This window comes from Electrophorus electricus, chromosome 22 (genome assembly GCF_041902795.1).
Source record: "Electrophorus electricus isolate QZ-2024a chromosome 22, ASM4190279v1, whole genome shotgun sequence".
NCBI classification, from domain to species: Eukaryota; Metazoa; Chordata; class Actinopteri; order Gymnotiformes; family Gymnotidae; genus Electrophorus; species Electrophorus electricus.
Genome location: NC_137518.1, coordinates 7,105,001 through 7,129,469, shown reverse-complemented (window position 1 = coordinate 7,129,469; position 24,469 = coordinate 7,105,001). Strand labels below are relative to the sequence as shown.

Genomic DNA, 24,469 nt, shown 5'->3' with positions numbered 1-24,469 from the left:
GGATTCTGCCATCTCCCGCAAACACAAAGGGCTCCAATTTTGACTGGTGAATCATTGTAAATAGTTCGAAATGTTGTCAGAAAAATGTTTTATAGCCTACATGCAGAAATGGAGCTGTGCTGTGACGTTAGGAGGCCAAGCAGGATGCGGGGACGAGTAACGTTAAACAAACACATTTATTTGTACACAACAAAGACGTAGCACGCAGGCTATGTGTGACACAGGGAGGGCGTGGCCACTTTGACGAACACACACGGAGGCTTTCGGCGGAAAGGGCCGTACAGTGACAGAGCCCCTCCGCAACGGCGCGACTCCCGGTTTGCCACTCTATCGGGCCGCAGCCCCGAGGGGGTGCACCAGCTATCTCGCCCGTCTCTGGAGTGGGCACGGGTATCGTAGTTCGGCTGATCTCTGTAGGACTCAGCAGAGTCCGACCCCGGACCATAGTCAGGGATCCCCCTAAATCCTCCAGTGGGTTCCTCCCCTGTTGTAAACTTATTGATTGAGGCCAGGATGAGTGAGGGTCTCTCGGCGGGATAAGAGGAGTCTATGGAATCCGACTCCGAGTCCTGGACATCATTGTACCAGTCCCGGTGGACTGATGCGGTTCCATACGACTCCCCGGCATCCGCAGAAGGACCACACTCACCTGGACTGCTCTCCGCTTCTGTGGGAGTCAGGAGTGTGTCAAAGAACATGGAGGGCTTCCCTGCGAGGTCTGTGGGAGAGTGTTTACTTCCCTTCTTACCCTTCTTTTTCTTTCCTCTTCCAGGCATCCTTTGTCGGTCGGTGTTTCTGTGACGTTAGGAGGCTAAGCAGTAACATACATATATAAACACATATATTTATTTATTTATACACAATAAAACAAAGCTGTAGCATACAAGCTATCATGGTCAAACACCGACAATACAAATGCCTAAACAATAGACTTTTATACGTGTATGCTAATGATACAATGAGGAGCAGGTGTGAGACATGGAGCGCGTGGCCACTTTGACGAACACACGCTCACGCACATGGAGGCGTTCGGGGGGAGGGGCCGTACCGTAACATGTGCCAACGTAAAGAGAAGCATTTAGAAATGAGATGCAGTCAGAATGGGTGGAATAAGATATACCACCTCTTAAGACAATTAATCATTGCAGGGGTGGATCAGATGGAAACATTTCCAATGCAACATGCTTCTGAATGTGTAAGAGCAACGGTTAGTTTCCTTATTTTGGCTTCCACAGCTTTTCAATAAAGCTAAGAATTCATACAGCTGGAAATCGATTATTAGAAAATCCACAAACAGCTGAAGATATTGACATTCTCAAAAGTCTTACAAAATCACAAAACCATATTACATATGAGCAATATTAAAAGGAATTTTTATTAATGTGTATGTGCCCTACCACTATATTATGTTAATGAACATTTGTAACATCAATTTCAGTGAAAAGCAAATTATAGAAACAGGACAGTAAATTAGTAGTACCTGTGGTTATGCCCCAGATGTTACACTCAAATTAATATTCTTGTTAGGGAAAATAATTGAGTTAGAGTTGAGTTACACATTTTACAAGTGTCCTTCAAAGGCTCTCAGGCAGTTAATGGTATTACATGGGGCTGTTATGGGCTCAAACCTCTTCATATCCATTGAAGGTATGGTGAAGGTATGAATCCCAAATTTATAGTGCTGCCTTGTATTACAGAGTACTGTGAAAAAAAAGATAAATCATATAAAAAAGAAATACATTCACTCATTTTTATAGTTTTCACAAAACATTTTCAGTGTTAAACTTTGGTGTATCTTGATAAGATACTCTGTTGTAATTGGTTGCTAATTCCGGTTCACTATCCCAGAGGGCATGAAGCATGTTGTATCATGCCAAATCAGTTTTTTTCTAGAAAATGACACATGCTGACTACTTTGGAATCTGATAAACAGATTCTTTCCATGACAACTTCAAATACAAACATCCACAGATAGGTGCATAGGATCTCATGTTATGACTAATGGTTGGCTGTTCATTTCTGTGCATTACATACACATGATAACACAGCATCACAGGGCTGTGTTATGTGGTTGTGCCCTAATGTTTCACAATCTAACTTCCATCATGGGGGAGACACAGTATAAGGAAGTTGAGGTATTGAATAGTATAAGATATTTTCATTAATTTTCATTTCATATGTGTAATTATTCCTAATTATATAGAACATTCTATTGTGTAACACTCTGCAACCAAACTATATATCTCCAAACAGTATGTAAACCAAACATATAACACACCCAAATAGCAGATAACTTAAATTCTTCCACCAGGAAATACTGACGATAATAACAAGGGTAAAACAATAGCTCCTTATTATACTCCAAAAGTTCTGTGCAGAGAGAAGCATGTTTGACAAGAAATGTGAATGATGCAAAAATGGGAGGGAATTTTATATTTGATTTCATTCAATTGTGTAACTCCACCTCTGGATGTTACTATGCCACCTTTTCTTGAATTCCCTCCTACCATACCATCTCAGGCCTTTAAAAGCGGTTGAAGCTGCAGCCGTAGACAGCACCTAGTTAGTCATTATCTTCACATCACCTTTCTATAATCTTCTCCACTCACAGCCGTGAACTTTACTATTCCTAAGGACACGCTGGGGATAAACTAATTAAGAGGCTCTTATGTTTCAGACACTTTAACGGAATAGACATGCCTGCTCTTCATGACATATTGACCCTTTTAATCACCATACAATTCAACCTGTATGGCAGCTACTCCCTCGCTCCTCAAGGTGGACTCAGGAAGAGCTGCTCATCTTGCAGTGGGCTTTCAGGGGCCATGAAAGGCCACATAATTGCAGCTCAAGCAGGGGAGGCGAGCACATCCATGTTGGGGTTGGGAGAACCCTGCGGGGTTTACACTCAGGCATGTGACAAGGGTCTTCGTTGCTTGCCCCCAGATAGCGTTCAAAGCCCCCTCCAGGTACTTCTTCAAGGCAGGGGGATCTGCAGTAGTGTCAAAGCCAGTACCAAGAGTCCTCCACCGACAGGTAAGTCTGCTTTGCCATTTATTTGTTGTCAGTAACAATATACCTTACAACAAATTCCATCTCATAACCACACATATACACAACAGTATACCACCTCATAATAACACTTATATTTTCTCAACTTATTTTCTACTGTAATTAGGTTTGTTGAATCTTAAGTATATTGCATTAGAGATTAAATCATCAAGTTATGATTTAGGAATGTAGATATGGTCTTATGATTTTCAATGCCAACATTTCAATGAACAGAGAATTTGTGGTGTTCAGAGCACACATAAATGTATACAGAATGTAATAGTTTGGGTTTTGAAAAACAGGTCTTTTGTGAGTATATTAATATGTGAAAATATTTCTAAAAATTACAATTATGTCAACAGTTGATCACAACCTTATCTAAAGTAAGTCCATGTCTTTATTCCTCCTCTGGGCTTATTACAAAATAATTGTATTTTTATTTTGTTTTTAGAGTCTCAGCCATTGATTAGTGAGAACAGTGAAAAGGTAATATTCTCTTCTCCAGATGTTTCAATGCAAATACATAGCACACTGTAAAACACTGCAATCAGTGCGCTGTGTCTTTTCTGTAGGGTCCTTGCCGTAAACTGCTGAACACCATTCTCCAAGGTATCAAGCCCACAGTTATCCAATCCAACCAAGACATCTACATCCCCAACTGTGACAGACAAGGCTACTTTAGGAGGAAACAGGTCAGCACAGTGAAAGTGTTTGAATAGTGAGAGAAACTAATTCAGGGACTAGAATCAAAGTCAAAAAAGTGGTATTCAAAACATTTTTTTGAAGTTTATATTAAATGAAATACACATGCATATTAAATACACTGGAATATATGTAGTGTATTTATGAACAATGATTGGTGTTAATTTGATTAAAGACATTGTCTGAAAATCATTTACTCATTGTTTTCCATGTCAAAGTGTCGTTCATCTCGGGGTGTGCAGCGTGGTCAGTGTTGGTGTGTAGATTTGAAGGGAACCAGAGCTCCATCACAAACCAGAGAGGATGGTTTTATCACCTGCAGCAGTGCTTAAAAAGCATATCTGGTAAACCAAGTCTATTGGAAAAACCCTGAATAAATAAAAATAAAGCACTTAACGGAAGATAAAGAAGGAAGTGCCTTGCCATGCATTGTATCAAATTGTAAGCCTGTGTTCATTTTAAGATGCTATGTCACCCTCTACTGGGCTTATTAGACTATTGCTCAACATTTTCACATTTTTACTTTAAAAATCTTTTTGGCGGGGGTACGTCTAGAGATTTCAGAACTCATTTAAATCATTATTTTTATCAGACTCATAACAGTGATGTATGCAATAGAAACCTTCTCGCATATATAATTTAGCTATATGAATGTAACTGGAACATTGATCATATGTATTTGAAAGTTGTGCAAACACTTATGGGGCCTTTAAATACTGATCTGTATTTAGTTTTGTAGAATGGCTTCACTTTAAAATTATATCAACATTACAGGCAAATGTTTACTCTGCTGCTCACTACGCAGTTGTTTGTCTCAAACAACTGTGGTCTCAAGATAAATTGTTTAATATGATTGTTTAATACAACTTAAAACCTCTTATCACACAAGCATATTAGGGCTATGCAAATGTATATACAAAGTCTGTATAGCCTATTTTCTTAAAATATATTCATAAATTAAAAAATAATTTATTGAACTTGCCATTAAACATGTGATATTTATCTTTTCTAAGGTTGTAGCTTTTGGAGATCTAATAAATATAATACTGTACATCTTCTCTCAGTATTCATGACATCACTGCTTTCTGTCAATATTTAAGATAAATGAAATTAATGTTAATAAACTGCTGAAATGAAAAGTGTTGTCAATGCTGTTTGTTATTTCGTGTAAATGGATAAGAAAGCAAGGCAAAAATAGCAGGAGTCAGGCACAGTGGTTAGTAATGTTAATAACTTATTTATTAAATGATAACTGCCATGAGTATATGAGGTAGGGAGAAGAAATAAAAAGAGGATCAAATAACCCATTTGAAATGATCATTTCATTGCCTTAATAGGCAATGATTATTTATATGTAAATTTGAAAAAGATTCCAGGTGTGTAACTGCTGTGTGCTGTAGTGAGAGATTGTAGTGAAGTACACAAGGTTTTAGAGAAACAGAAAAAAATTAATTTTTTATATATATATATATATATATATATATATATATACAGAGAGAGAGAGAGAGAATGCAGTTTCTAGCAATTTTATATGCATCTTCTGTTCTCAAAGAATCATCACCAAAATATCAACTACATGGTAGGTCAACCACATGGTAGGTCACTCATTTGGACAGGCTATTCTTGTTACTTTCCTTGTAAACAGAAGTTAATAAAATCAATCACCTCTTCAAGAGCTAATATTTCTTCCACTGTTTGTGTGTTTATATTTGTGTGTTGTGTTTAAAAAAAAAAACCTGGCTTGATGCCATCAACACCTGCTCATTAAATTTACTTACTCCATTGAAGCCATGTGCTGACATTGTATTTAAATGTGTTCACAATTTTCAGGTAAATGACCTATCCCATGTGCCTGTGTCTGTAATACTTCTTCCAGATGACTTCAAAGCTAACAGAAGAATCAAAGTGAGCAACCACTTATTCAACAAGTACAGCCCAATCTATATAACATCTCCCTTAAATGAAATTGAATGCCATGAATTGAATTGTCATGAATGATGTTTAGTTAAGGAGTGGCATTCTGTAAGATTCAATTGAATGTTTTTAAGATTCAATGGAACTGAAAACAGTTGTGTTGTTAATATCACTATCTGACATTTCACAGCAGAATTTCTGGTTAACAATTTTTCCTTAGTAAGTGTCCCCTTAATTCAAGATGGAGGAAAGTGACATTGGGTTGTGACAATAATTCACTATTGTGAATGATAGTTAATTGCTGTTTAACTGCCTGTTATTAAGACAAACGAATGTTAAGTCTTCATATAGGGTCATTACTGTAAAGTCTAACAAGCTTTTCCATCTATATATAACTTTCTTATGAATAGTATTGGGTAGTTACTCTGAAAGAGTAGTGTTTTTAATTACTTCTCCTAAATTATGGGACACATTTTACTGATTACTTTATTCAGTAAGTGTAATCCATTATACTACTTAATTAAAGGGACATGCAATTAGATTACTTTACATTAAATTAGATTACCCACAACACTTTGTGTATCCAAAGTATCTATTGTTCTTCCCAGATACACCTATGACGTTGGCGACACAGAGCTAGCAAGTGGCGTGGCTGAAGAATATAGCTCTTTATTCTCCATAGTTAACTGAAGCAGTACAACAACTAAATTAAAACAATAAAGATAGTAGGATAGTAGTATTCCATATCGATACGAGGTGCACCCTGTGGAAGGAGGTGATCAGGTCAGGGTCCAGTATCTGGGAAGCCGGTAACCAGCTTCGCTCCTCAGGGCCGTACCCCTCCCAGTCCACAAGGTATTGCAACCGTGAGCCCCTCCTCTGGGAATTGAGTAACACATGAACCCTATAAACAGAGCCACCCCTCAACCTCCAGTGGTGGCGGCAGGACTCACGAAGTGTTGTCCTCCTCCGACAGGGGACCTTCCACCACCGGCTTCAGGGTGGAGACCCTTGACACATGACTCGACCCCAGTAAACCTATCCAGTATAACAACTCATTCACACGACCAGTTATGGTGTACAGACCCTCATATTTGGCTCTCCGTTTACCAGGAGGGCCCACCCGGCCGTCCTTAGGGGCCACCCATACCTTTTGTCCAGTGTCAAACTGTGGAGTCGCCCCACGTCTCCTGTCCGCCTTTCTCTTGTAAGCCACTATGCCCGAATGCAGCCGTCTATGAGTCTCCTCCCAGACTTGCTCACTGTGCCTACACCATTCCTCAACTGCTGGTTGGTCAGATGTGTGGGAGTTCCAGGGATAGAGTGGAGGTTGGTAAACTAGCAGACATTCAAAGGGGGTTAGTTTTGTCCCAGCATGACAAAGGGAATTCTGTACATACTTCTCCCATGTGAAGGAGGCACGCCACATCTCAGGATGCTGCTGACAATAAAGGCGTAGAAATTTGCTCAGCTCCTGATTTACTCGCGCCACTTGGATGTTTGCCTGAAGGTGGTAACCCGAGGTCAGGCTAACAGAGATGTTTACCTTCCATACTCGCAACGTGAATTGAGCCCCCCTGTCTGAAATGACATCCTCAGATAACCCAAACTGCCAGAATACATGGCAGAATAGCAGGTCTGCCGTCTCCAAGGCTGTAGGTAGACCTTTCAATGGGATAAACCTAACCATCTTGGAAAAGCAGTCTATTATCATCATAATAGCAGTGTTCCCCTCAGACACCAGTAAGTCTGTAATATAATCTATAGAAATATGAGACCATGGTCATTGGGGAATAGGCAGAAGAAGCAGCTTACCTGCAGGAGGGGTGCATGGAGTTTTGCTGTAAGCGCAGTCTGAACATGATGCCACATAATTAACTACGTCTTTCTGCATGGCCAGTCACCAGTACCTTGAGCTCAGCAATTGCGCCGTGAGTGTTGACCCTGGATGTTCCGCTCCTACTGAGGTGTGCACCCAGGTGATAAGATCCCCCCCAATGTCTTTGCGTAACATACAACCAGTTTGGTGGGCAGTGGGGATGAAGGTGAGCAGCTTCTATGCTGCGGTCTAAGTCCCAAGCAACCATGGCCAGGAAACATGAAGGAGAGAGGACCGGCTCCTGGCTGGATGACTGGGCTCTGGGCTGATGTTGCTGTGAAAGTGCATCTGCCCTTACATTTTTCTCTCCTGATCTGTAGGTGACACAAAGAAAAGGGTAGAAAAGGGACCACCAAGCCTGCCTGGAATATAGCCTCTTAGTGACATGGAGGTTTTTATAGTTGGTGATGACCTTGAAGGGGTGTCGCACTCCCTCTAGCCAATGTCTCCATTCTTCCAAGGTGAGTTTCTTCACTAGGAGTTCTCTATCCCCAATACTGTAGTTCCACTCAGATGGACTCAGTTTCCACGAGAAGTAGGCTACTGGCACTAGAGAAGGCGGTCTTTAGGTCATCAAATGCCCTCTCTGCCGCTTCTCCCCATTTCAACCGTTTGGCTTGTCTCCAAAGTAAGAGATACCTAGCCAGGGTGCTAAAGGACTTTATAAACCTCCTGTAAACGTTTTGCGAAGCACTGCAATTCTCTGCATGTCGGAGGTCTTGGCCAGACCTTTACTGCCTCTACCTTGCCCTATCCCTGAGCACTGGCCTCCTTGTTGTATTGTTCCATAATACAGGTTTCTTACTGAGAAAGGGGGGAATCCTGCTTCTGGGGGGAATAAACCCATCCTTCAGTGATATGGCACAATCACATTTCTGATGGGGGGGGGGAGCTGTGTAGCTCTTGCTTAACTAAACACCTTAGCCAGTGCCCAATATTCTCAAGGAATGGCTGTTTTTGTGAGTGTCAGGACTCTCTATAGAAGTGGACTGGAGGGTCATCGCTTTACTAGGGGTGCACTGCCTGCTGCAGGAGGGCACCCAATGGAGGATGCGGTTCTTAGACCACAGCAGGTGAGGGTTGTGCTTACACAACCAAGGTAAACCTAGTGTGAGAGGGTGAGACAAAGATGGTAGTAAATTAAAAAAACATGCTCCCCATTTATATCCAGGAGAACATGGGGGTGACTTGAGTAATTAACCACCATCCAACCCATGCACACTTAAGGGAGAGGGTAGAGACTTTGCCATTATCTCCAGTTTCTTAGCCAGGCTCCAGTCCATTATGTTCCCAGCCGCTCCAGAGTCTACCATAGCTGCGATGGGGAAAAGGCAACCCCGGTGTGACAACCTTACATTGATTTGGAACATTGAGAGGGCTGGGGAACAACTCACTGAGTCGCTCTTCTCCTTTTGTTCTCTTGGCTTTCAACGCACCCAGGCCCCACCCAGTTGCATAGGCTCATCTAAGATCTCGGTTGATCTGACCGGAGAAGTAGCTTCCCGATGCAGTGAACCTCAGGGAAAGTGTCACTGTTTTTCCTGCAGTAGCTGATCGTAAATGATGGCTAAGCGAACTGCCTCATTCAACATTGACACCTCCTGTTTAGAGGCCAATGCTTAATGTAATTCTCCCCTCAGTCCATTCAGCAACATATCAACCAGTGCGGCTTCATTCAGTATGCCGAACTCCACTGAGTAGTCTGCAGCGATACGCAACCCCTCCCTTAGCCGCAGTAGAGCCCTTCCGCAGGTGGTGAAACACTGCCTTGAGTTTCTGTAGAAACCCCTGGTAATCATTTAAAAGAGGGGAGGAGTTAACCACTAAAGCGGCTCCCCAGGTACGGGCTCTCCCTGTGAGCGTGAGGATCATAAAGGCCACTTTGGTGTGAACTGGCAGATGGGGCTGGTGACTGAAATAAAGTTCACATTGAAACACGAAACCTTCACAGCTCTCAGTGTCTCCATCAAAAACCTCAGGGGTGGTGATCAGACCTCTTACCCCCTCTGGGAATGATGGAGTTCTGAGTGAAGTCGCTCTGTTCTCTGCAGGTGTGCCCAGTCAGGGCTGCCCTCCACGCTCCCTGGAGGCTGTGCATTCTCTGACGTTGGTGACACAGAGGGAGCAAGAGGTGTGGCTGAAGGATAGAGCTCTTTATTCTCCATAGTAAACTGAAGCAGTACAACGGCTAAATGAAAACAATAAAGATAGTTGGATGTAGCATAGTATTCTGTATCGATATGTCCGGATTTAGTCCACTAATGCGCAGCAATGTCCGCAGGGATCTGTGGGTTAAAATAATGGGAAACACACAAAGATCAGGTGAGTATAATCAGTGCGTGGGTGATTTGGAGTGTGGCAGGTGTTTGTTATGATTCCGAACCAGAGTGGGCGTGTCCCTCCTGCTGGGAGACTGGCCAACCATGATAACACCACAATTAGACATGCAAATTATGTCACTTTTATGGGGAAAAAATCCAAAAAATGAAATGTAAGTCATTAACTAATGTTATCAAATTATGTTGCATATATTACTCCCTCATATATAGAATATTTACATTTAACCTTATACATAGTATTTTTATATGTATTGCTAATAATTTATTTATTACAGCATACTTAATCTAATGAAAGCCTTCTACCTTTTTAGGTCTATTGGGCTCTCGTGAAGCAAGTGAAAAAGAAAAGGTTAGATTTAGAAGGATTGTGTAGTAAGTAAAAGTGCATTTGAGGAGCTAAGGGATATTTCTGGGTTGATTTTTCTTTTCTGGCAGCTCCCACTAAATACTCAGAAACCCGACAGAATTGCAGGCACCACTTTCATTGCTTGTGTTCATGCTGAAAATCAAGATGAAGCAAGCCTTTGCCCTTGAGCACTTGTCCACCTGTATTACATGTCAACAAGTGCACCATCCCAGTTCACTTTTGGGGTTGTGTTCATTTCACAAAACATCCATTGTTCTAGAACTTTAATGTTGCTATGGGTACAGATGATAGCTCCCCATGCACAGTATTGAAAGTACAGGAAAAGTAATCACAGAGTACAGTCGTCCAGCAGATGGGCCAATGGGTCAACAGTTTTTGAATCTTTAATGAATAAATTGTTAACCAGTGAGATTGCCAGTGCACTGGTATAGTTTACCAACAAGATAGTAACCATCTTATGGCATTTTTTTCCACTAGGACATGCATTACAACATGGTTCTGATACTAATCCAAAGGCATAACATCATGTACCCTGTTCCAGCTCCTCTGTCCATTGCTTAACAGAAACATGAAAGTACTTTGGGATATGGGGACTGTGTTATAGTCATGTGATTTGCCATGTGATGCTAATTTAAACAGTAAAACCAAAATAGCAACAACAATGGAGGAGCTTCAAGTTCTGCTTTACCCTTCACTGGGCATTTGATTTTATGCTAAGGCAATAAGAGACAATAAGAGACTGCAAGGAAGCTGAGACCTACCTCAGGACATTGTACTTTCATTCTGTGATTGGAGTGAGTATTTAAAAAAACCACTGGTTGTATTTGTGTGACTCAAGTACCCCAGCAAAAAGAGAAATCAAATTCACCTTGGATACTTAGCTAGGGCATGGGTCACTTGGCAGTGGAAACATTGTGAAAACACATAATCACATATCAAAACTGTAACTAGACATTCTATTCTGCCCACTTGGAAAACAACCATTAGCTGGCACTAGAACCTAGTAAATGGTGTTTGCCAACAACTACTTCCTTAAAAATCCCAAGAAGACAATGTCTTCCATGTCCACCATCCAGTGGATCAGGTTATTGAACACTGCAAAACCCATCAAACAGTTGACTAAAGGTTGACTGCTAAGTGCCAGACAAAATGACTTGCCTACATTGCCATCAGAGCATTTCGAGGATGAACAATGATCCCAGCACAGACCTTGACCAGAGGGATCCATGAAAAGGGTCTATATTGCAACGAGGGTCACTGCTGCAGCTCTGCAAACCAATGTCTCTGCCTGACTGGTGTAGCAATGTGGGGTGCCCCTCCACCCTCAGAGCACACATTTTTAATAAGGGAGAAGAACATGATGAGAAGAGATGCCAGGCATCATGCTTTCTTCCAGAGCAGTTTGAAGATGAGAGGATGGCTACTTCACACCCACATCCTTATTCCAAAGTTGTAAAGATTTTTTGCCATAACAGTGGTGCTGGTTTAAGTAATTGTACGGTGATGCAGTTTTTGTTGATTTGTCTTTTTAATCCACTTTAAATGAAAGAATGTCTGTAGGTTTTCTATGAAGTACAGAATGCCAGTTTTATTTTGAGGGTTTTATCTATAATATTTGAACCATATACAAATTTCTGTGTGAAACACAGTTGCCCCATTTCAGGAGTGTGATAGTAATTGATCTGCTGTATCTTTAGATGTTTAATTTGCTAAAAGGTCTCATAAAGATTAGCCTATACCAGTGTGATGGAACTAAGTAACAGGTAGATGTAAAAAGGAACTGTTGATGATCCAGAAGACACCATATCAGTGCATATAAAATGTTTTTAGACCCTTTGAAGTTTTCCATATTTTGTATGTTTCAGACTCGGCATCTGTTTTACCTTATTTTAAAGATATTTTTGGTGTTTAAAGTTTTTTTTAAACCATTTTCTGATCTTACACATTGTAATGAATGATTAACAGTGTTTGGCCAGTTTAGATATAACTGGAATGATATTAGATTTTTTCAGCATATTCATCAAATACACACCACAAGTTTACATTTAGCTAACACTTTGATACAAAGCAACTTATAATTATAACTGACTACAACTTGAGCAATTAAGGTTAAGAGCCTTGCTCAGGAGCCCAACAGTAGAAATGTGGCAGTGGGGGGACTTGAACTGGCAACCATCAAATTACTAGGCAAGTTCTTTAACCACTGAGCAACCACTACCACTGGTTATGAGTAATAGTGTTTTTGTGGGCAATGCCTGCTGTTTATTGTATAAATGGATATGTAAGGATTTTGGACTCAAACCCACCAACCCTTTTTTCATACCATTCCAACTCAAACACCATGAGTCTCAGTCTTAACTGGTAAAACTAGATGGTCTTAACTACAACAATGGTTGAATCCCTGTGATATGGTGTGAGGTCATGCTTTAAACATGATGTAGCAGAATGAAAGCATTTTTCCAGCTTTGGTACCAAAATGTCTGGCCCACCCTAAGATATAAAATTGAACTCTTTCAGAAATAAAAAATAATAATAATTTTTCATGTATCAGTATTAAAATCTTTTAAAGCCAACACCACACCAACACAAGCAGATATCCTCAATTTTCAGCATCACTTTCTGACCATATATTTTAGGAAAAATGCTTTCTTACAGTCTGCATTTATAGCCACCCACTGAATTTCTGATAGTTTGTATTTCTCTGTCATCTAGGGGTAATATGAGATATTAATGCTTTTGGCGTAGACAGTCACTGAGATCACACAGTAATTAACCAATGAACTGTCAGATACCACCCAGGAAGTTCAAATAATTTAAACAAGAGACTAAGAAATGTTATTTTATGTAATATTGCACAGGTAAAAAAAAGTCCAACATTCAAGGACATAATAATGAATTTATATTTGTGACAAGGACAAGGAGAAGCTCATAGCAAAACTGATCAGAGATGTAGAGGCGAGCAACTCAAAATGTTCACATGCATATACTGTAAATTATACTGTTTAAATAACACTTTATTGCCCTATAATTATTGTATTCATGTATAATTTCCACTGTCTTTCATGTTGTTGCAAAGTGTTGTTCAGGATCACTGGGACTTTTTTTTTTTTGGCAAATGCATTCAAAAGGACCTTTCCTGTTAACTGAGAGGTTAGCATAAGTTATGTAACTGCCTGTGTGCAACAGAAAAGATAACACACATAAAAGATTCCTCAGCATTTCTCACCAACAACTTTTGACACCTATTGATCTTGTTAAAACAACAGCAGGAAAAGTGTACAAATGAAGGAAAACATAAAACTGATTCAGACCTAGAACCTTGATAAGTGTTTTTAGCATGACATAAAATGTATTACTCAATCTAACAGTTGTCCTTTTGAAGTGTCTTTAAAGTTGTGTTCAATTTCATTTGATATAAACTCATTGGGACCATAAAATAATTGTAATTAGTCATAAAAAAATAAATAATTAAACGTGTACATGTTTATTGACAGCCCAAAGCACAAAATTAAATATATTCCATAGATGGTTAACTAAGGCTCTTAAAGAATGGAAATGTGAAGGTATAATATGCTCTTCTGCTGGGAATGTTTGGTTCTTATGTGATAGAGGTTGAGTGTGTATAAGGTTGAGTGTGTATAACTGAAAGGCACGAGCAACAGATTATGCAAATATTTAAGATATGAATACTGGCCAGTTACTAATATTATGCATCCTGTTTTGCTAATAATATTCACGGAGCTACTTCTGCCTTGCATGTGTATGTGTGCATGTCTGTGCTTATTCCTACAGTTGTTTGTGCATTTGAAGATCATGGACTACAGCCTGATGTTAGGGATCCATGATGTGCAGAGAACAGAGTGAAAGAAAGAAGAGAAATATGCATATTCCCCATGAGAGCGGGAAGAGGAGCCAGAAAATGGCATTTCCACTGGCCCACCTGCTGAGGCTTCTCTCAGTGCCTCCCCTAAGGGCATCGTGAACTACTTGGGTGTTTTGGTTCCCAGGGAGCAGACATACTGTCATGTTGATAAAAATGTAACTCTGCCTAAGATCATCTCCCATATGCTGTATAAACTATTGTAATGAATTTGTGTAATTAAAAGAATATGATAGAAAATAGACCCTGCATTAAATGTGCTGTGCTCTGACCTCTTTTGAATGTCCTTTATTCCTTCAAAATCTCATGATCTGCAAGAGTGTCCTATAAGTTCTGTCACCTCAGTGACTGGATAACCGATATAGGTTCCCAAATCTTTCTTTTTCAAGTTTTGATCTTGGTTTTTGTAGAAGACTTTATTTCTTTACTTCTTAAGAAAGGCCTAAGAGTTACACATCTTTTCATCTGTGTGTAAGGGTGTGTGTGTGTGTGTGTGTGTGTGTGTGTGTGGAGGGGGGGTGTTTGTGTGTGTGAGTTCGTCACTGTCCTTGGATATCCACTGGGTTCCTCACATAAATGTATTAACGCAAGCATTGTCTTTTTGGTTGTCATGGGATTTTATGAATACTGTTTCCTCTTGAAGAGGTCAAAAGGTTAACGCCTGTTCTAATAGATCACGTTCAATTCTGCTGAGGTTTACAAAAAAGTGTATTTCCCCACTATCATGAAGTGCCTACATTAAGGCAAAGCAGAGTTGTTTAATCCAAGTCTTCCTTTGTCTGCTCATCTGTGATCGTCCATTTTCAGCTGCAAGTAACTTGAGCTGTCCAGTTTTTCTCATCAGATCTATTAATATTTTCTTACAGGTGAGTGCAAAACTATAAGCAGTCAGATCCTTTAATCATTATTAAGGGTGTAATGATGTAGCTGTAGCACACGTGTATTTTTGATTAAAGACTGTGGTTGTGAGATTGTGCTTACGAGTGTTATTTTGTGGCATTGCGAAACTAGGTCTCTGCACTGCTGAAAACCTTTGGATACACTGAGGGTAACTGTTTTTTGTTGATAAAAGCTAGATTTTTTTCACAATCTGTCATGTGCTGTTATAGACACTGTTGTAGTAATCTGAGCTACCAATCCAAGTTATAATAAACTATTTATAAAAAGGGAAAGATTTATATGCAGTCAATACAAGCAATTTAATTTCCTGATATAAATATCCTAAAGATTAACCCTACTAACCCAAAAATATTTTTTTATTTATACTCTATAATTTCTCAAATCAACAATCCTTGTTTTTCTATAATCAGTGATGCTTTGGTATGGATTTATCAGCAGATATATGAAGGTGTGCACTTTCTAGGATTCACTCCTCATCACCATGTGCTAGACAAATTTAAAGTCTTATCAAAGACCAAACTTGCCAGAGTCTTTCCCCACATGTGCAAGAAAGCACCTGCAATAAATTAATAAAACATGCCTTGACTAAAAGTGGACAGTAAACATTTTTTTTTTTAATATTTTAAATCTAGAAAGAACATGTTGAAATTTTTCAACGTACCATTTTCCAGACATTTTTTAGCCTTTCAAATGGTATTTAATGGTTTTCCATTTCTCTCCAGACAGATGGACTATCATGACAATGAGACAACCTTGTCCTATTGCCACATCGAGTTCGACTACACCGGCCGGCGAATCAGCCTGTTCCTTTTTCACCTGTTTGTCTTCATCATGGGCCTGACAATGAATGTCACAGTGGTATGGGTCAACTGGCAGCGGCGGCATTCACACAACACTGTATTCTTCTGTCTACTCAACATGGGCCTGGCCGACACCATGATAATGGTCATGCTGCCTGTGCAAATGCTTGAGGTGATCATGGACCATGTCTGGGTGTGGGGAAACTTCCTCTGCCGCTTCTCCAATCTGGTCATTGTGGCCAACATCTACGCCAGCTCTCTGTTTCTCGCTTACATGTCGGCTGAGCGCTACCTGGTGCTAGCTCGAGGCTCGATGTCCCGGGTGGGTGTCATACCAGAGAAGCGCAAGAGGGGCACGATCTGCGCTGCCCTTTGGGTGTTGGCACTGTTCTTCAGCTCGCTGGAGACGGTGCACGTGCGTACCCAGGAGTGGACTGAGCCAGGATGCTACTTGATGCCAAAGCATGCCTATGAGGAGTGGTTCAGCACCATCATCATCATCCGTTTCATGGTGCAGTTTGCCATGCCAGCGGCCACCATAGTTGCCTCAAATGTGCTGGCAGCCCGGGCAGTGCGAGCATCCCCTGAGGTTCAAGCCCGCAAAACAGGCGATGTGTTGCTCCTGCACCTGTACTACCTGGTCTTTGTGGTGTGCTGGCTGCCTTACCAGATAACAATGTTGCTCATACTGGAGAACATTCTTAACCCCGACCTGTTAAACTGCATTGCGCTTCAGCATCTCCTTTTCTCCTACACGGTGGTAAGGACCATCACTTTTCTTCACTGCTTGGCCAATCCCATCCTTTACAGTTTTTTGAGCAGGAGCTTCCGAGGTAAACTCATCAATCTTATACTGCATCACTTGCCACAAGACGCTGTTTCTAAGCAGGTAATGGATCAGCATGGGAACCCCCAAGGTGATGCCACAGCAAATAGAACAAAAGGAAGCAATGGGGGGGGAAACAGCACCAGCCAATCCGAATGATAAAATAATGATACATTCAGTTGCAGTTCTATTTTTCATGCACCTTCCACACACTTGTTCTGTCTTCAAATGTGTTCTCCTCAAATTAGTGTATATACAAAAAGATGTAAATACTTAGTGTCTGGTTGCATACTCTCATAACATAATCACTACAGTATATTCAGACTGATCTTTTATATATACAATATAGTGCACTCTATAATAACATTTCTGCAGTTGATTACAATAAAGGGACCAATACAATATGCAAAAACCAAAAAAAAAAAAAACTGCAAATAATACAGAAAATGTAAAATAATAACTAAGTATAATTAAAGAAAACATTAGAACATGTTTCACTGAAAAATACTTTGTATTTTATATACATTTACATCTGACATGATATTTAATGAACAAAAGCATGTATGCACACAGTTTAAAGTGGAAATAAATTAGTAATAGCATTTGCTGACTTTGAAATTTCACAGCTCATGTGTAAGTGTGTGTTTGCCAAACTGCTTTGTAAGCCACAGTCCTTCACCAGAAGGCATTGTACTGTATTGTATTTAAGATATATGATCTCATCAAAGGTTTTCAATATCTCATTAAAACCATATCCAGGGCTCCATATATTAAAGGAATACTTTTATGATTAAGCAATGTATGTAAATATATATTGATCACTTAATGATCAGTTATGCTAAATTAAAAATCAACTAACAACTTTACACATGAACGGATGATTACCTGCAATTTACTGTTAAATTATTTTATTAAAAACATATACCACAAAGTACTGTGATATTTTTACCATTGATCAGGTCAGGTATTAAGTCTGATTTGTTGGAATGACTTTGAGGCACTGATAGAGATTTGCCTAAGGCCTTGAGACTGTGTTTACATTACATATTAGAAGCAATGCCTGCACCTGAATCTATTTAAAAGTGCATGCAAATTAGTCATTTTCAGAACAGTTGAGGCGGTTACGCAAGGTATTCCATGGGACCGAACAAAGTTAATGCTTAAGAAATTAAAGAAATTTCGTCACAGTTCACAATTTTAAAAACTACGAATGGTCTGTTTGTCAGTTAATAAGACTGTCCTGACCGAGAACAAAATGAAAAAATTAATGCTTGGCTGGTTGCAGGGATCGTGGCTCAACATTAGAATCGCGCACATCTGCGCAATTGTGGGTGTGCGTCGGAGACAATACTTCACAAACGGCTTGAACAGAGTTTACGTTCAAGCCAATTCACAACACGATCTAGTTACGCAAAAATTCCCTTCCTATCACAGTTGTGCTTGCATGTTTCGTCAGCTATGCAGAGCATTCGTGCTTTAAGTAAAGCTGCTTTTCACCATATCCCCCCTCAACAATTCAGTCAGTGGGTCTTTGTATCTATCTTAAAGTCTTTCAAAAAACCGAACGTGAAAACCGCAAGGATGTCGCTCCCTTGAGTTCCGTGTGTATTTTCCAGCCGGAACGCCACAGTCTGAGTTGTGCCCTCTGTTCCCCACGGCATTTCCCGTCATGACCTCCTAGCACCGCTTGGATCCAACGAATGGGATTTATCACTAAATTAAACAAATTTCAGTGTTATCTGTCCACTAACGCATTGCACGTCTCAAAATCCTTAATGACGGCAAGGCAGAGGATTTGACTGGTACAACGTTCCCTTTGATTTAGATTAATAATCAAGTCACTGACGCTGTTACGGTGAGTAAAAAAATGATCATTAGTCTTTGATACTACAGTAACACTGCATACAACAAAACTGGTTGTTTTCGTCTTTGCAGCAGTGATAATATATGAAAAATACCCACGCTGATTCAAACAACTGAGCTTTTTCTGTACTTGCTACTCCACAAATTCACGCGGATAAATCGTGTATCTTTTATGCACCCCATTTAATCAAACGTGGCCCGTGCCAGTGAATTCACGTAGAATTGCTTACAACTGCCAACGACACATTGTCATATATGTTTCGGACAAGTGGTTACTCATGACGAATTGCATTTATGCTATGCATCTAGGCTAGTACTATTGCGATTGGATACGGTAGCCGACTTCTGGAGTTTAAATCGTTTGTTTACTTCTCCCTGGTTTATCTTACCATTGAGTAAGCAGACTTAGCAAGCAGTGCTATAAAGCACGCGATATTGGTCTCTTAAAACATCTACGGTCCCTGAAAATTAACTCGCTCTGATCATTTTGTGCTGGTTATTTTGTAGTCATTCATTCGATAACCGAACACTTAATTTAATTTAGTCCTGCATTTCAATTTAATGCGCACAGTTGTGGGATATACTGGTGTTTCAAAAGAAGTTGGCTCTTCATGGAGTCTGCGCGTGTGCCCGTCAGATCTACCTCTGGCAATAAGAATCCTCGCATCATGAATAGGTCTAAAGAGATTAGACTGGGTTAAATATTTACATGCACATTGTCTTTATATCATCACTTGTATGGGCCACTGCCTAGCAGTGAAAGATGTACAATGCATACAATCACGAGTAAAGAATAAATGGATTTCATGGATTATAATGGATCGAATACACTATTCCATTTGTTGTATCGAGATGAAGCCACGGATGGTCATAATGGCCTATTATGATAAATGCATTTGACGTTTTGTACACAGAGTATTACCCTCAATTAACTAAAATGCTGTAATGAAATGTGCTGTTTTAATCCATGGAATTAAAATAAGTGATAAAGAAGATAAGTGCCCTTAAATTTCAAGGTTTTAGACATTATTTTGGACTTTTAATAGGATTAAATTCTGTATTCTGGTGATTATATTGTTTCTTTTAGTGTTTTAAACTGATATGAAAATCTAAGTAACTGTAAACTAAAAAAAAATCTGGAATCTGGTATCTTTTTTGGGGGGGGGGGGGGTGGTCCTGTCTCAGTGTTTCCTGAAGCCCATTAGTTGCATGTGTGGTTGCTGTTAATTTGGGATTCATGGAAGCAGAGTGGTCCTGTCCTTTTGGACATTGCTGCTTTAGTCATATTACAACAAATGTCGCTGGCAACACCCACCAACAGGCCTCCATTCACTGCATGTAGGGTGTGTGATGAAATCGTCAAGACTTGTTGAGAGTGTGTAATCTGCATTCCAGAAGTCTATTTTGCATGGCTTTTCTTGTCCAGTCTCTGTTTTACTGTTTTCTAGCCATTTGTTTTTCTAAGAAAATTCAGTGAAACATAAAAGTAACTTGTCTGGAGGAAGTGTTTCTTTTGTTGTGCAGATACATTTTTCCATATGGCGAATGTGTTTATGGCATAAACAAAAGATTATACTATATAGTAATAACCCAACAAAAAGGAGCAGATTGAAACAATTTTTTTGTTTTATAATTATAAACTAGTTCAGTATGCTTTCTCAGTAAAAAATTGAAAGGGTTTGAGCGATTCCTTTTGTCTTTGGAATATGTCAATTGTAATTTGTACATTTTTGCACAGTCTTCATATAATTACCCAAAGCAAATATTTTGCACTAGGTGTCTTCTGTTTCTCCTTCAGAGGTTTGTGGGGGAGTTTTTTTTTTTGTTGTTTTTTTTTTTTGTTTTTTTTTGACAGTTGGTTAAATAGGTGTGGTTAATTCCAGTCTGACCACATTTCTTATGACAGTCCATTTCACTTTGTAGATCCAGATATAGCTGTTTTCTCCCTTTCTCTTGCACTTTTTTCTCTCACTTCATAGTATTTAAGTAAAACAGACAAGGACAGTTTACTGGCAAGGTGTTCTGTAACCTGTAGTTTTCAGTCAACAATTTGGATTTTGAAAACCACAATGGATTTGAGGATGAGAACAGTGAAGCAGAACAACTTCTTCAACCTAGGCCTGCTTTCATGATGATGATGATTTTTTTATGGAACAGTTTTTAGCATTAGCTTTCAACATTTTGTGACTCTTTATAGTAATATTCATCTTGCTAATTAACTGCACCTTATACACAGTATTTTTATTTTTTTTTATTTGGCAAATGAATTCAATTCATAATGGGTAGTGCAGTAAATTCACCACTGTTCCAAATACAAATTTACAGTCTGGACATATGAACTACCAAAAGCTGTAAATTTGTGTAATTTGTCACCAGATTCATAATGCATAGCTTTATTTGTTTTAGTAGTACAATAGTATGTGTGCAGAGCATATTGTAAGATGATTCCTTTTCCCATCATGATCAGTATTAAAACATGGGCAGAGAAAAAAATCTCTCAAAAAAGGTGTTATTTTTTAAAATTTATTTTAGAAACCTTTAGTAATATGCAAAAATAATGTTCAGTATTTTCAAATAACATTGTTTTTTATGCAGTAACTCTGACATCTAATAAAAAAAATACTTCTAACTAATAAAATAATAGTGCTTAATAATTCTAAGGAGAAGGCACTGGGTTATCACATTTGATTTACAGCTTGTTGATGGCTACTTGGCAGACTTGATAACTTGCAAAATTTCCAAAAGTGTTGTGTAGCAGAGAAATTACTCGGCAGGCCACTCAGAAATCTTGATCACCCTCAGACCATTCCCATTACAAAGTAATTCTTCTTGTCTCAGTGAACGGAAAGGCACACTGCAATCACAACAGCAGGGCACTGATTTTTCACCAATGATTGATCATTTGCTTTCACACAATGTTTCTGTTTTTATTCCACTGTTCTTTGTTTTGCCAAATCAGCCTAACATTGAGGTAATGGTATGGTGTAACAAGCAACTTGGAATCGATGTGGGAATGTAGAAAAAAAAAAAAGTAGTCACCCCTGCAATGCATTAATGGTGATGGCAGCTAAATGTGGCAAGATTTCAGCTACTGCAGTCATTTAGAGTTGTACATTTGATACTGCCTGGTATTTTATTCATCATTTTGTTTGAACTTCAGTTTTATTTTATTGTTTTAGTTCAGTTGATTTTAGTTTAAAATATTAACCGCCCATAAAAAGAAATGACACCAAGTCCACCATAGACACCAAATGACACCATTTCCATGTTTTACAGCATTTGCAGAAATAATCCATATTAAGGTATTTTTATAATCAATTTTACTTGTACTAGTATCATAAACAAGTACATGCTGTAGGTGCTGTAGGAAATGTTTATATGCTGTGTTTTAAAGAATAAATTCATTATAATTCTAGAATTCTTAAATGTATTCTTTAAAAAATAATGATAATTGATCAAATGGTTTATCCTCTACACCAATCAGCCATAACATTAAAACCACTCACATGTAAAGTGTATAGCATCTCAGTACAACAGCACTTGTCAAGGGGATATATTGGGCAGCAAGTGAACAGTCAGTTCTTGAAGTTGATGTGTTGGAAGCATGAAAAATGAGTGAGTTTGACAAGAGTCAAATTGTGATGGGTAGTCTTTTGGGGTGTTACTAGTATGCAGTGGCTAGTGGTACCTATTAAAAGTGGCCCAAGGAAAATCAACTAGTTAATCGGTAACTGGGCCACCCCCACCCCCACAAAAGTTACTGTAAACTAGAAATGTAGATAGCTGCCAGAACACACAGTGCATCATAACTTGCTATGTATGGGGCTGGTCAGAGTGACCATGCTGTCCCCTGTCTGCCACAAAAAGTGCCCACAATGGACATCAGAATTGGACCACAGAGCAGTAAAAGAAGGTGGCCTGGTCTGATGAATCACATTTTCTTTTATATCATGTGAATGTTCAGATGCAGGTGTATCACCTGGGGAAGAGACAGCACCAGGATACAGTATGGGAAGAAGGCAAGATATTTCTCAGCAGCAGACAAATCTAAAGACTGTAATTTTGCTAAGGGAAAGGTCATCATCTCTCAGATCTTTTCCTCCTATCGTTCTTATACTAAGACATACTGAGAAATGAAAATGTTTACCTTTACAGCATTTAGCTGAAGCTTTTACCCAAAGCAACTTACAATTATGACTTAGTACAATTTGAGCAATTGAGGGTTAAGGGCTCAGGGGCCCAACTGTTCTCAGAGCTTGAACTGGATTATTAGTCAAGTACCTTAACCACTAAGCAACCACTGCCCATGTGTGACAGGAACTATGTTGACAGGCAAAACATTTTTCGCTTGACAAACAACAAAAGAGCTGAAATAAGGAAGGGGTAAAATGTTTAAATAGTAAGGCTATAATTTGAAAGCTCTATTTGATTTGCAGTGCACATAATAATGGCACCCATCACATTGAGATAATATCAACACTGCCAACAGAAACATGGGTGTGCATCACAGAAATGTTATTATTACTAATAACAGGCTTCATGTCACATAATTGGGGACTTGATGTTTGCTTGCATGTAAATTTACATAATTTTAGCAGCATTTAGGTGTTAGCTATTGGTTAATTGCAGAACAACATTTCCATTCTGGATTGCCTGAAGTGTACCTGGATTGTTTCCCCATAGCAAATATATTGTTTCGATTACATTTTTTCAATTTTCACAGATTTACCACCCTTACGATCTTACCTTTAGGCTGACACTGCTATCAAATTGCCAAAACTGTAATGTAACAGAGAGTTTGATTAATTTTTTAATTCAGTAGTTGCTGGTAGATGGTATTTGCATGGATGGAATGACCAAATGGGGCATCTTATTATGTGCCCTTGAGGGAGCCAAGCCCTGCCCTATCTTGTCAATGTCTTCAGAGCAAAACAATAAAAATTTTTGGATTGTGCACACAAACAACCTTTGGTTATCAATTTCAACTGAAATGGGAATAGCACCAGATGGTAGATGGTGTAACCTTATTAAGATGCAGTGTTCACTGGCTTTGATCTTGTCCTGTTGGTAACAGTATTGCCACAAGGTTTTATTCAGAGTTTCCACTTTATTCAGTGTTTTAATTTATCTGACAACTGGTTGTCTTGACAGACTCTGTCTTCTTTTCTTTTCCTCAGGCCTTCCAATGGGGGGAGCAAAGAGTAAGCCAAAAGACCCAGGCCAGAGATCTCGGAGTCTGGATGGCACCATTGGTATGGGCTCTTCTGGTGTACACCATTTCTGTGCCAGTCCCCAGACGCAGACCCCGAATCGAAGCCCTGCAGTGGGGGCCAGCAAACGAGGCAACACCTATCATGCCAATAATGCAGAGCTGACTCTTTTTGGAGGTGTGGGACATCCAGGGAGCATCATGCCACCCCAGAGAGGCCTACTTGCAGGTTCATTTTAATGACTTGTATTCATTTACAAGCACACCATTTTATGTAACATTTCTTTTTAACAAAAACAAATAAGCATTCTTTTATGAGTGCAGCAACATGTTTTGCTTTCCTTCTCTCTTTTTGTGTTTCTCTGCTACACTCATCTAATTTTGTTTGGCTTTTCTGTCCCAACACTCAGTCATTTAGAAGCACCTCCTGTCCACACTGTAGCCTGTCACTTGTTTGTTTGCTAATACTGGTCTAAATGCATGCAGTTGCTACACCACATAAAAACAACATCCATTAAAAATATCAGCCATTTTTAAGAAATGCATATATTTGCCAAACAGTGGTCTTTTGTCACCTGTTTATCAGAGCTTCTGAAAAAGACAGATTCCTTGGTTCTGAACTACATTTGCTCACTGTCATCTCCCCCTGGTGAGCCTTATTTGGGCAGGTTTAACTAGAGCTAACTAGAGCTATTTTTACCCTCACAGGGGGTGTCACAACATTTGTGGCATTGTATGA

At 39.4% G+C, this 24,469-nt stretch overlaps 3 protein-coding genes across 7 annotated transcripts in view; all 3 read left to right on the top strand.

Annotated features, from left to right (window-relative positions):
- The first annotated feature begins 2,696 nt into the window (after positions 1 to 2,696).
- Positions 2,697 to 4,085, top strand: igfbp6a (insulin-like growth factor binding protein 6a). The gene is made up of 4 exons (XM_027002042.2): positions 2,697 to 3,036; positions 3,503 to 3,537; positions 3,624 to 3,743; positions 3,972 to 4,085. Exons 1-4 carry the CDS (start codon positions 2,697 to 2,699, stop codon positions 4,083 to 4,085), a joined length of 609 nt encoding a protein of 202 aa, XP_026857843.2.
- Positions 4,086 to 14,888: 10,803 nt separating this feature from the next.
- LOC113572444 (atypical chemokine receptor 5-like) lies at positions 14,889 to 17,589 on the top strand. 4 transcript variants are annotated; one of them, XM_081705542.1, is made up of 3 exons: positions 14,897 to 14,998; positions 15,144 to 15,180; positions 15,759 to 17,589. In XM_081705542.1, exon 3 carries the CDS (start codon positions 15,759 to 15,761, stop codon positions 16,815 to 16,817), a length of 1,059 nt encoding a protein of 352 aa, XP_081561668.1. In that variant the 5' UTR covers positions 14,897 to 14,998; positions 15,144 to 15,180; the 3' UTR covers positions 16,818 to 17,589. The 4 variants fall into 4 exon arrangements, with proteins under 4 accessions (XP_026857827.2, XP_026857829.2, XP_081561668.1 ...); XM_027002027.3 differs by having other exon boundaries at positions 14,903 to 14,998; positions 15,755 to 17,589; XM_027002026.3 differs by lacking the exon at positions 15,144 to 15,180 and having other exon boundaries at positions 14,889 to 14,998; positions 15,755 to 17,589.
- A 384-nt stretch (positions 17,590 to 17,973) lies between these two features.
- The window catches only part of LOC113572439 (proto-oncogene tyrosine-protein kinase Src-like), a 28,006-nt gene continuing 21,510 nt past the window's right edge, over positions 17,974 to 24,469 (top strand). Inside the window, exons 1-3 of one of the 2 annotated variants that reach the window (XM_027002017.3) lie at positions 17,974 to 18,513; positions 23,699 to 23,959; positions 24,439 to 24,469. The exon at positions 24,439 to 24,469 is cut by the window's right edge and continues 69 nt beyond it. In XM_027002017.3, coding sequence (XP_026857818.1) covers positions 23,707 to 23,959; positions 24,439 to 24,469 — 284 coding nt within the window. In that variant the 5' untranslated portion in view covers positions 17,974 to 18,513; positions 23,699 to 23,706. The remainder of the gene's footprint in view (positions 18,514 to 23,698; positions 23,960 to 24,438) is intronic. The other variant, XM_027002018.3, reaches the window with a different exon arrangement.

Excerpts from the sequence above, each read along its gene's own strand:
- igfbp6a (XM_027002042.2), top strand. The coding sequence starts at position 2,697 with ATGCCTGCTCTTCATGACATATTGACCCTTTTAATCACCATACAATTC. Across the intron at positions 3,037-3,502 it reads CAAGAGTCCTCCACCGACAG|AGTCTCAGCCATTGATTAGT; the intron begins GTAAGTCTGCTT and ends TTTTGTTTTTAG. Across the intron at positions 3,744-3,971 it reads GCTACTTTAGGAGGAAACAG|TGTCGTTCATCTCGGGGTGT; the intron begins GTCAGCACAGTG and ends TCCATGTCAAAG.
- LOC113572444 (XM_027002026.3), top strand. The coding sequence starts at position 15,759 with ATGGACTATCATGACAATGAGACAACCTTGTCCTATTGCCACATCGAG.